The 13227-nt window shown below is 45.8% G+C and overlaps 1 protein-coding gene across 1 annotated transcript in view; it reads left to right on the top strand.

Moving 5' to 3' along the window:
- Positions 1–13227, top strand: part of RFC1 (replication factor C subunit 1) — a 711111-nt gene that overhangs the window by 62635 nt on the left and 635249 nt on the right. The window contains exon 3 of the mRNA XM_078678327.1: positions 12792–12867. Coding sequence (XP_078534453.1) covers positions 12792–12867 — 76 coding nt within the window. The remainder of the gene's footprint in view (positions 1–12791; positions 12868–13227) is intronic.

The following is a 13227-nucleotide window of genomic DNA, read 5'->3' on the forward strand; positions in this document are numbered from 1 at the left end:
TGGGTGAGGCAAATTATCCAGCATGGCTATTGCCTAGAATTAATCTCCACACCTCCCAACATACCCCCAAAACACCGTCCTATGTCCACATAACACCTACACTTATTGCAGCAGGAAGTCATCAGCATGCTACAAAAAGGGGGCCATAGAACCAGTACCCTTAGAACACCAGGGCACAGGAGTGTACTCACTATACTTCCTAATCCCCAAAAAGGACGGGTCGCTCAGGCCAATCTTGGACCTCAGGCCCTTAAACCAATACATTTTATCAGAGCATTTCCATATGCTCACTCTACAGCAGGTGTTACCACTGTTGTGTCAAGGAGACTTCCTCGCAACGTTAGACCTAAAAGACGCATATTTCCATATACTGGTACACCCAGCACACAGGAAATATCTCAGGTTTACAATACAAAATCAGCACTATCAATTCAAAGTACTTCCTTTCGGGGTGACCACAGCCCCGAGAGTATTTACCAAGTGTCTAGCGACAGTAGCGGCACATCTCAGGAGACAGCATATTCATGTCTATCCATAACTCGACGACTGGCTAATACAAGCACAGTCAGCCCAGCAATGTGCCAGCCACATGTCCCACACTATTCACCTCCTGCACAGTTTAGGTTTCTCGCTGAACTACCCAAAGTCCCATCTTCAGCCTGCCCACGTACAACAATACCTAGGTGCGACAATAGACACTCTCGCAGGGAAGGCACAACCAAATTCTGTCAGAATAAACAGCATTCTGACGCTAATCCAAAGGTTCTCGCCCCAACACTCGCTCCCAGCAAGAGTGTTTATGCCGCTTATAGGTATGATGGCCTCATGCATTTTCATAGTGCCCCACGCAAGACTACACATGCGTCCGCTGCAAGAGTGCCTAGCACGTCAGTGGAACCAGGCTCAAGGACAATTAAACGACCTAGTGTTGGTGACCAGTCGTGCATACAACTCTCTGCATTCGTGGAATCTACAAAACCTTTGCAAAGGACGACTGTTCCAAGAGCCTGTGCCACAAATAGTCCTGACAACGGACGCATCCCTGATAGGGTGGGGAGCCCATGTCCTCCACCACACAGTACAGGGCTTATGGACCACTCAGCAGAAAAAGATGCACATCAACCTGCTGGAGCTGATGGCAATTTTTATGGCAATGAAAGCCTTCAAAGTACATCTGTGCAACAAAACTGTTGATCCGGACGGACAACATGACTGCAATGTACTACATACAGAAACAGGGAGGAACACACTCTCCAAAGCTATTACATCTAGCTCAAAGCATGTGGAAGTGGGCCATTCAAAGGAACATCTTTCTCATGGCCGAACACCTCCCAGGCAAGACAACCAGATAGCGGATCTGCTCAGCAGACACAGCCAACACATGCACAAGTGGGAGATTCATCCCTCAGTGCTCCAACCATACTTCCAACAGTGGGGACAACCAGAGATAGACCTGTTCGCCACAAAAGAAAACGCAAAATGCCGGTACTTCGCCGCAAGGTTCCCACATCCGCAGTCTCTGGGCAATGCGATATGTATGAACTGGTCAAACAAATTTGCCTACGCTTTTCCACCAGCACCGTTGATACCGCTAGTGGCATGCAAACTGCGCCTGCACTCCATGGCGCTAATCCTAGTTGCTCCAACATGGGCGAGGCAACCGTTGTACACCACGTTCCTAGAGCTTTCCGTGGTGCCTCATCAAAGACTAAAGCTAACCCCCAGTCTCTTAACGCAGAGCCATGGAGAAATTCAGCACCCAGATCCACAGCAGCTGAACCTTGCAATCTGGCTCCTGAAGTCATAGAGTTTGGCTACCTAAACTTACCTCCTGACTGCATGAACATTATCAAAGAGGTAAGAAGACCTACCACAAGAGCATGCTATGCGGCAAAGTGGAAACGTTTTGTCATTTACTGTAACAACAATAACATAAACCCACTTGACGCATCAACTCAAAATATCATATGCTATATTTTGCACCTACACCGCTGCAATCTAGCCTATACATCTATACGGATACACTTAGCTGCCATAGCAGCTTACCTTCAAAACAGGCAACACCTTTCCTTATTCAGAGTGCCTGCAATTAAAGCATTCATGGAGGGACTCAAACGAGTTATCCCCCCGAGACACCCACCTTCACCTGTCTGGAACCTAAATATCGTTTTAACCAGACTAATGGAACCACCTTTTGAACCTCTTCACTCGTGTGAAATTCAATTTTTAACATGGAAAGTGGCATTTCTCGTGGCAATTACTTCACTTAGAAGAGTTAGCGAGCTTCAAGCTCTAACTATTCAAGAGCCATTCTTCCAAATCCACTCAAACAGGGTTGTGCTTAGGACAAACCCTAAATTCATGCCAAAGGTGGTGTCTCACTTCCATATCAATCAAACAATAGAACTGCCAGTGTTCTTCCCAAATCCACAGTCAGTACCTGAAAGGGCCCTGCACACACTAGATGTTCAAAGGGCTCTCCTATATTACATAGACAGGACAAAAGATTTCAGGAAGACAAAACCGTTGTTTGTTGCCTTTTCACCACAGCACAAAGGCAACCCCATTTCTAAATCGGGGTTAGCCAGATGGATTGTTAAGTGCATTCAAATATGTTATCTTAAGGCAAAACGCACTTTAACAGTTCCCCCAAGGGCGCATTCCACACGCAAAATGGGGGCATCCATGGCTTTCCTAGGGAACATTCCTCTAGAGGAAATATGTAAAGCAGCCACATGGTCTACCATACATACATTCACAAAACACTATTGTGTGGATGTACATTCCAAACAGCAAGCTGCTGTAGGACAGGCTGTTCTAAAAACTCTGTTTCAGACTGCTGCAGCTGGCACAGGTAGCCACCGCTAAGGGAGAGACTGCTATACATTCTATGTACAGATATGAATTCAGCAGCCCACATGCCTCGAACGGAATATGCTACTTACCAGTATGCATCTGTTCTTGGCATGTAGGGCTGCTGACATTCATATCGCCCACCCTCCTCCCCGGTGCCTGTCGCAGCTGTAGCATTCATTCTAACTCTCATTTTCTTGCATGGACATCTATTACTGTACAACACTCCACCTCTGCCACAATGGCTAAAAACAATCTAAGGATGGAGAGGATGCCCATGCGCACTGTAGTCCAGGGGAGGAGCCACCTATCTCGTGATACTTCGAAGACTCTTCCAGGACAACAACGTGCAATCATCCGGATCCAACACTAGGCGGCATCTATGCACAGATATGAATGTCAGCAGCCCTACATGCCAAGAACAGATGCATACTGGTAAGTAGCATATTCCTTTTAGCGCGACTCTGGCGATCTGGTTATTCCAAAGGAAGCGGCTTTGTCTGGAATTAAGCTGTCAGAACCAGGCGGGCGGTATTTGAAAGGGAAGATTCTGCAGCTGGTAATGAAGGCGAGGGAGTGACACCATTTTAAAAATCGCTGGTCTACCCAATATTGATGGGGCATACGTGTCCATGACATCATTTCGGAGCCTGATGGGGGGTGATGTTTTTATCCTAGGACACCGATTGGGAAGACACCAGGTGGACCCCAAAATATTTAAAGCCTGTTGTGGCTATCGTGACGTCTCCAGCACATGCGCCCATTTCGGAGCTCCTGCGCAGAGGGCAGATTATTGACTACCTGGCGTTCATATATAACCCCGAGGTCTCTCCAAATATCTGCATTATGCGGAGCAACCGAGGCCCCGTCCGACGCGGCTCTAATATAAAGAAAAGGACATCATCTGCATAAAGGGCGATCCATTATCCCCCCTGCCACTCAAATCCCTTTACCTCATTCCGGACCCATGAGGCCAAGGGTTCTAGTGCCAGCGCAAATAAGTAGGGGGACAGAGGGCACCCCTGGCGAGTGCCACGCCCTATAGAGGAGGGTTCCGAGACCGCACCTACCGCTCTAACTGAAGCCATTAGATCCGTATATAGCAGCCGAATATAAGACAAAAGACGTGATCCAATATTAAGACGCTGCAGGAGAGCAAACCGGTACGTCCACCCCAAAGAATCAAATGCCCTGTCTATGTCGGCCAGCAGCAAGGCTGCCGGACCTCGCAGATGATCGATCGCTGCTGCTGCGTTATGGGCCCTTCGGATATTTTCAGGTGGCCCGGCAAGGCATAAAGTCTGCCTGGTCTGGATGAACTGTTTTTGCAGAAATTTTGTGAATGGAAATGCAGAAGACGCCCCTTTGTGATTAATAGGGGATGCGGTGTTAGAAGCTATTTAACAAACTGTGGCTTATTCCGTTCGATTTAAACAAAAGGGGGGGTTTGGCCCAGGAGGACAGGGGGGGGGGGGTAGGGCCTAAATATCAAGGAAAGAAAGTTTTACCCACACCTCCTATAGTTTGGTTCAAATTTGTGATCACAAAGCAAGAGATAAACACTAGTTACTATGCTTATCTTGGCAATGACTTATGCCTCTTTACTCTTTTTATTTTTTACGAAAACATACTTTTTTTTGTCCGAAAGGTGGACACACTATCAACTAAACAAACATCTCACATTAGTAAAAAAATGAACAATAAACAAATTAAATTGTGCTGTACATGACTCAAGGCACTTATTTACAAAACATTTTACATATACAGTGAAACATTAATACATTCGTGAACCCTATTACGTAACATTCAGTGTGTCAAAAACAATTTATCTACACATCAACTCAATATCAAGAAGTCAATATCAAAAACACAGTCAAAAAGTCAATATCAAAACCAAAGTCACTGTCTTATTCTCCGACTGAAGCTGTGGATGAAATCAAGCAGTTTTATGACAAATATCCAGCTCAGAGAGCAACTAGTTCAAGTCCTCTGAGCATTCGGAAATAAACAGGAAGGATTCAATCCCACATAGCCGAGACGCGTTTCGAGTTATGGCTGTATAGATTGCCAAACTCTCCTCAGGGCTGAATAAATCTTTGAGAACTGTTTCTGACAAAAAACAAAAAACGAAAAATCATTTTAGTATTGTGCTTCCAAGGGACCCTTCAGCCCTATTAGTCAGATAATGAAATAGAAAGGATTGTTTTGTACCTGGGAACTGCAGGCATCAGTTCAAAACTGTACAATTACATCTGCGCGCAGTGGCTGCCAGTCTGCAACAAGGGAGAATTAAATGTGACGTCCGGTCAGCACTGAATGCGATTGGTGATTAAAACAAAGATTCCAAAATTACCTTCACAGGTGGCAGGCACCCCGCTCACTTTTGAAGGAAGGCGCTACTGGTTCCTCAATTCTGAAAAACGAGTAGTCCCAAAGTTATTATGGAACTCTTCAGGAATGCGTGGCATACCAAGGTATATTTTTTAAAAAAAGGCATGCGGACTACTTACTCGGCTTGCAACGCATATTTGTAATGGATTGGCACAGTGGGCTGTTACCCACACGGTTGATGTTTTCTTCACCCGCGGTGGCTGGAAAAAAACAACACAGCCTGTGTTAGCGTCACAGCGCGGTAATGGTGTGAGCAAGCTTGCAGTAATAGCATTGTGCGCGAAGACTCACCGAATTGCTGTCTGTGACTCTTCGAGTGTAGCACTGGGACAAGTCCGTAAAATGCTCCGCTTTGGCAAAACAGGCAGCCGGACTTAGTTCTGCATTACTCTAACCGGACCACTGGAACACGTGATTGTCACATGCACCAATGAGCGGGCGGGGACTTCCAACATGTGACCAGGTGCATTCTGGTAGTTGTATTTAGGTGGACTTTCGCGAGAATTTTTTTTAACAAAGCAAGGATTGCCGGGGAGAAGTGCCACCCACATGAAGCAGTCTTTGTAGTGCGCTTGTGTGAGTTACTGTGTGGGGAGCATGGATTTATGTCCTGTTTAGCTCGCTCATACAATTTAACCCATTGTTAATGCTGTCAAATTTCATTATGAGGTATGCTTCCTTGCGTAATAATGCACTTTCGATGTTAGGAGATTGGTGTTTTGGATCTATCCCTCCCAGAATGGTCCAATTGAAATCATTTTCGGTATGGTTGGCGGACACAAAGTGATCCACCATTGGTGCAGTCAGTAGTTTCCGCTTGATGCGTGATCGGTGTTGTGTAATTCTCACGTTGATTTGTTGGCAAGTCTTGCCAATGTATATCTTGTTACACTTGCAGACCACTGCGTATATAACGTTTCTTGTCTTACAGTTTGTAAAACTTTCGTGTCTCCATTTGGTTTCATTATGCTCAAACACGGACCCCTCCAGAGTGGTGGGACAAGCCACACAATTGCCACATTTGTGGTGCCCACACACTGGTTTGAGGTTCCACTGTGTGATTAAATCACTTTTGGGTTTTTGGATATAGCTGTCTGCTCGTACCAGCTGTTGTCCTATACTCTGATTTTTCTTCATTGCGAAGATAGGCTTTGCCAATGGGTATTCCAGAGACTCCAACAGGTGCCAATTCTTTAAAATGATCTGACGGAATTTGTTAGTGTGGGCACCATAGGTTGTCACACAAACAAGTTTATTCATTTCAGCTTTCTCTTTTTTCTGCAGCAGGCTTTCTCTGGGAGTAAATCTGGCTCTTTTTTTGCAATGATTCAGCAGTTTCTTGGGGTATCCTCTCATCCTCATTTCTCCACAAAAGGATTGAGCATGAGTGGCAAAGTCAGACACTTCAGTGCAATTTCTCCTGATCCTTAACAACTGGCCGAATGGGAGATTCTGTTTTAAACACTGTGGATGTGCACTGTTGTAGTGGAGGATAGTATTTCTATCCGTCTCCTTCTTATATAATGTCGTGTTAAGTTTACGATCTACAGGGCCCACTGATACATCGAGGAATGTCATCTTGGATATGCTGGATTGCATAGAAAAATCAATATCAGGGTGTCTGGTATTAACCCAATCTAAGAAATGATTCAACTCAGCCTGGCTCCCCTGCCACAGGAGCCAGACGTCGTCTATATATCTCAACCATTGGATGACATTCTTCGAGAACGGGTTGTTATTGTAAATGAACCGTTCCTCATACTGGGCCATAAACAGAACCGCCATTTCCGGCGCATAAGGACACCCCATTGCTGTGCCCTTCACCTGTACAAAGAAGTCATTCTCAAACTTAAAGTAATTGCTGCGGAGTGATATTTCAGCCAATTCAATGATGAAGGATGTAGGTACCCGATTGGGTCTTTCCCTCCGTAAAAAATATACCTTGGTATGCCACGCATTCCTGAAGAGTTCCATAATAACTTTGGGACTACTCGTTTTTCAGAATTGAGGAACCAGTAGCGCCTTCCTTCAAAAGTGAGCGGGGTGCCTGCCACCTGTGAAGGTAATTTTGGAATCTTTGTTTTAATCACCAATCGCATTCAGTGCTGACCGGACGTCACATTTAATTCTCCCTTGTTGCAGACTGGCAGCCACTGCGCGCAGATGTAATTGTACAGTTTTGAACTGATGCCTGCAGTTCCCAGGTACAAAACAATCCTTTCTATTTCATTATCTGACTAATAGGGCTGAAGGGTCCCTTGGAAGCACAATACTAAAATGATTTTTCGTTTTTTGTTTTTTGTCAGAAACAGTTCTCAAAGATTTATTCAGCCCTGAGGAGAGTTTGGCAATCTATACAGCCATAACTCGAAACACGTCTCGGCTATGTGGGATTGAATACTTCGTGTTTATTTCCGAATGCTCAGAGGACTTGAACTAGTTGCTCTCTGAGCTGGTTATTTGTCATAAAACTGCTTGATTTCATCCACAGCTTCAGTCGGAGAATAAGACAGTGACTTTGGTTTTGATATTGACTTTTTGACTGTGTTTTTGATATTGACTTCTTGATATTGAGTTGATGTGTAGATAAATTATTTTTGACACACTGAATGTTACGTAATAGGGTTCACGAATGTATTAGTGTTTCACTGTATATGTAAAATGTTTTGTAAATAAGTGCCTTGAGTCATGTACAGCACAATTTAATTTGTTTATTGTTCATTTTTTTACTAATGTGAGATGTTTGTTTAGTTGATAGTGTGTCCACCTTTCGGACAAAAAAAAGTATGTTTTCGTAAAAAATAAAAAGAGTAAAGAAGCATAAGTCATTGCCAAGATAAGCATAGTAACTAGTGTTTATCTCTTGCTTTGTGATCACAAATTTGATCCAAACTATAGGAGGTGTGGGTAAAACTTTTTTTCTTTTATTCCGTTCGAGGCATGTGGGCTGCTGAATTCATAACTTTTGTAAGCCCTTTTTCCTGCGTGTCGTGCCTCAGTGTTCTGTCCATGACTGATTTACAGCACCCTACTGCACTTGATAAGTCTGTCATGGCAAGTGCTGCCTCGGGTGCTTGTTGAATCACCACCCCATCACTCTAATCTCTGGGACTGGCATAGTGGGACCCACCGACAGTCTCCTCTGTATGACGCTCCTTGGTAAATCCAAGGAAATTAAAAAACCTGTGTTTTAGCATATAGTAGCATTTCACCTACTTCTTATTTTATTTCTTCACTAGCAGCCCGTCCCGACGTTGTCAGGGTATGAAATAGAATGTGTGTAATTAGCAAGGGCAATTTATTTTAAAATCTCGCGGTAGACAACATTTTTTGTTTCATTAGAATAGGGACTGAGAAGGCCCAGCTGCAGTCCTGGTTGATGTTAGCAGGCGCGTGTAATTGGTGTAGTGATCCGCCGCCTGAGCCCGGCTACAGTCCTGGTTGATGTTAGCAGGCGCTTGTAATGTCGTTGAATGAGAGAGTTATCAGCCGCGGGTAAATCCGTTTAATGAGAGAGTTGAGTGACAGCGAGTAGGAGAGGCTGCAGTAATTGTCCCCGCAGACACGCTTATTTGCGCGTTCCCCCACTTGAGGCCCAGATGCAGGCCTGTTTGATGTTAGCAGGCGCGTGTTCCCCCTCTTGAGGCCCAGCTGCAGCCCTGGTTGATGTTATCAGGCGCGTGTAATTAGTGTACTGATCCGCCGCCTGAGCCCGGCTAGAGCCCTGGTTGATGGTAGCAGGCGCGTGTAATTTCGTCGAACGAGAGAGTTCAGTAACAGCGCGCAGGAGAGGCTGCAGTAACGTTACTTACCAGGCCTCCAGGTGAACGCGTTTGTCACGCCCCCAGCACACGGCCACAGCAGACGATCTTCTGATTAATGCATGACCCACATGGCACGAAGGGCGGAACGTAGCACCCGCCCCCAGCGTTTCTCACGCCCCCAGCGTGCCCCTTGATGCGGCACAATTGCGTTCACATGCCATGAAGGCCGGACACACGCCCCCAGCGTTTCTCGCGCCCCCAGCGTTTCTCGCACCCCCAGCGTTTCTCGCACCCCCAGCGTTTCTCGCACCCCCAGCGTGTCACGCCCCCAGCGTGCCCCTTGATGCTGCGCAGCAATGTAATTGGCGCTTGTATGTACGACTCACATGGCATGAAGGGCGGACACACGCCCCCAGTGTTTGTCACGCCCCCAGCGTTTGTCACGCCCCCAGCACTCGCCCACAGCCCACGATGTGATGGCCGTACCACACGCCCCCAGCGTTAGTCACCCCCACAGCTCACGCCCACAGCACAACGCAGACACGCCCACAAGGGACTACTTTGCTGGCACGGTTCTTTTACCTTTTAAATGTATAGAGGAGTTGGCCTAACGGCTAAGGCGCTCGACCTCGGACCTGGGGATCTGGGTTCGAGTCTTGGTAACGACGCCAAACATCCTGTGATTCTGGGCGAAACACTTAATCTCCCCGTGCCTAACAAAAACGAATGTGTGTCCTCATGTAACGTAACTGGTGCTATGTAAAGCGCTCTGATACCTGATTCAGTTCGGGTCAAGTTCGCGCTATATAAAACTCTGCAAAAAAATAAAAGAAAATGGTGGCCGTCTGCATAGCCTATGTCCTTCTGCTGCAACTGCCCTTTCCAACGCTGTATTGGGTGTTGTGATTGCTGCTGTGGTTACTGAGATTACCCGCCTCAAAGGTTTGGACTCTCTCTTTATAATATTAGTATGGATTGAAAGGTATTGTTAGTGATAGTTTTTGGACATGCACTTAGAAACATTCCTAACCTTGGTTCCCCCCACCCCAGGTCCTGATGTCATTGCATGAAGGGGCCAGTTACAGCCAGGGGTCCATGGGACAAGGCTGTAAACACTTATATTTTGCCTGACCTTTCATATTAGCATAGAGTTCAAAGCGCTTTTCACTGGACAGAGCTTCACCTTTTGAGACTTTTGCACATGGGCCCTAGTAATTAAAGCTAGGTTGCAGCCTGCTGCCAGTGTTCACATCGTATGTTTCATTGGCACGGAGATAGTGCAGCTCTGTCCTTTGGTCAGCATGTGGCTTCAGTTAGTTCAGAGGTACAGAGGTCAGAGCCCATAAGAGAGCGGAAGTAGGCCAGGCTGTTTGGGAACTAAGGAATGTGTCTAATTAGGCTATTTAGGTTGTATAGTGAAACTGCGGTGCTTCCTTGGGCATCTTATCTTGTGACTCCGGGCTACTGGTTCTCCGAAAACCGAGTCACTATCAGGGAGCCCATAGCTGGTGATGGGTTTTGGGGTTGAGGGGGATGGAGTGTGGGGGTGACCAGTATTGTATCAACCATAACTGCAGTGTCTTAAACTGATGCCCCACAGTGATATTGTCAACAAGAGAAACAGGTAAAGGCCCAAGAGTACAAGGTCTATGTAGATGGAACCTCGAGCCCAGGACAGGTACAGAATTGAAATAATTTCTGGCACTGAAATAACAGGACATGCATGTCCTGGCCTAGTGTGACGATGAGTGCAGACACGACATTGCAATCTTGCCTTCCAAGTCCCAAAACAATCTAGCAACATTGCAGTCTTGTCGGCCAAGTCCCAAAACAATCTAGCGACATTGCAGTCTTGCCGGCCATGTCCCAAAACAATCTAGCGACATTGCAGTCTTGCCGGCCATGTCCCAAAACAATCTAGTGACATGGCAGTCTTGCCGGCAATGTCCCAAAACAATCTAGTGACATTGCAGTCTTGCCGGCCATGGCCCAAAACAATCTAGCGACATGGCAGTCTTGCCGGCTATGTCCAAAAACAATCTAGTGACATTGCAGTCTTGCAGGCCAAATCCCAAAACAATCTAGCAACATTGCAGTCTTGCCGGCAATGTCCCAAAACAATATAGCGACATTGCAGTCTTGCCGGACATGTCCCAAAACAATCTAGCAACATTGCAGTCTTGCCGGCCATGTCCCAAAACAATCTAGCGACATTGCAGTCTTGCCGGCCGTGTCCCAAAACAATCTAGCGACATTGCAGTCTTGCCGGCCAAGTCCCAAAACAATCTAGCGACATGGCAGTCTTGCCGGCCATGTCCCAAAACAATCTAGTGACATTGCAGTCTTGCCGGCCATGTCCCAAAACAATCTAGCGACATGGCAGTCTTGCCGGCCATGTCCCAAAACAATCTAGTGACATTACAGTCTTGCCGGCTATGTCCCAAAACAATCTAGCGACATGGCAGTCTTGCAGGCCAAGTCCCAAAACAATCTAGTGACATTGCAGTCTTGCCGGCCAAGTTCCAAAACAATCTAGCGACATTGCAGTCTTGCAGGCCAGGTCCTAAAACTATCTAGTGACCTTGCAGTCTTGCCGGCCATGTCCCAAAACAATCTAGCGACATTGCAGTCTTGCAGGCCATGTCCCAAAACAATCTAGCGACATGGCAGTCTTGCAGGCCAAGTCCCCAAACAATCTAGTGACATTGCAGTCTTGCCGGCCATGCCCCAAAACAATCTAGCGACATTGCAGTCTTGCAGGCCAGGTCCTAAAACTATCTAGTGACCTTGCAGTCTTGCCGGCCATGTCCCAAAACAATCTAGCGACATTGCAGTCTTGCTGGCTATGTCCCAAAACAATCTAGCGACATGGCAGTCTTGCAGGCCAAGTCCCCAAACAATCTAGTGACATTGTAGTCTTGCCGGCCATGCCCCAAAACAATCTAGCGACATTGCGGTCTTGCAGGCCAAGTCCCAAAACAATCTAGTGAGATTGCAGTCTTGCCGGCCATGTCCCAAAACAATCTAGGGACATTGCAGTCTTGCAGGCCAAGTCCCAAAACAATCTAGCAACATTGCAGTCTTGCCGGCCATGTCCCAAAACAATCTAGCGACATTGCAGTCTTGCAGGCCAAGTCCCAAAACATTCTATCTCACAATAGGCACCCTGTAAGATTAGTTACAACTCTAAAATCTGGTACAGCACCCAACACATACAAAGGACAGATGCAACACTGAGATCATGCTCTGGACAAAATGAGCTCAGTTACATCAGTCCAAAAGAGCCTGGTGGCAGCCTTTAAACTAGTGTGCAATCGTCAACCCACAAGTCTGAATATTGGTTGCAAAACAGGGATGAAGCACACTGTCTGGCATCTAGTATACAATTAGCCCTGATACATTGTGGCAAAAGTGCATAATAACACTCACTTTAGTTGAAAGTCTTCCAGAGCAGAAATGCAGATTGTATGCTGGTGTGCCAGGCAGTGTGCCCCCTCCCCGATATTGTGATCGCCTCCTTGTTGAGTTGTTGGGCCTGCATAGCTTTTTATAGCACTGAGTGCATATAAAGTGGTTTTGCTGAGTGGTAGAGTCATCTCTGGAGAATTTTCAGTCCTTCAATTTTATTTGCGCCTTTCATGCCCTTTTTTAGAACTATTTGCAAAGCTATATAGGGAGAATGGCATAGTTTTATTAGGTTGCTTCCTAATATGTATGTTTTATAAAATGTTTTCCATGCCTAACTGTTGGTAGATCGTAATGGATTCCATTTTTCACTTCCAGGCAAAGAACCCAGCTAATGATGGCGATTCTGAACACAAGCAGTCCAACAAGAAAAAAAGGATAATCTATGATTCAGGTAAAGATTTTCTGAAAGGGTGATTACAAATTGTCCAATTTATTAAAATGTCATTCTTTAAAACAATGAAAATAGAGTGAGAATATCGGAGAGTACAGTGCATATTTTCCTAAATCTTTCAATAAATTGTGGGCTATGTTTGTAAAACAAATTGATTGGTAGCCAAAATCAAAAAATGTGGCATACTTTACCCTAACATTTAAATTTTTCGTCAGAAGGGCTGTAGAGGTCTCTAATGTTTTTGCAAAAGCTTTACATCATTTAATGCCACCTGAGCTTTTTGAAAGTAGATCTGTCTCCTGCAAATGGGAAAGTTACATCATAAAACTTATATGTACTATATGTTTCTAATTCCTCTGG

The sequence above is a fragment of the Lissotriton helveticus genome, chromosome 2_2, assembly GCF_964261635.1.
Source record: "Lissotriton helveticus chromosome 2_2, aLisHel1.1, whole genome shotgun sequence".
Taxonomy (NCBI): domain Eukaryota; kingdom Metazoa; phylum Chordata; class Amphibia; order Caudata; family Salamandridae; genus Lissotriton; species Lissotriton helveticus.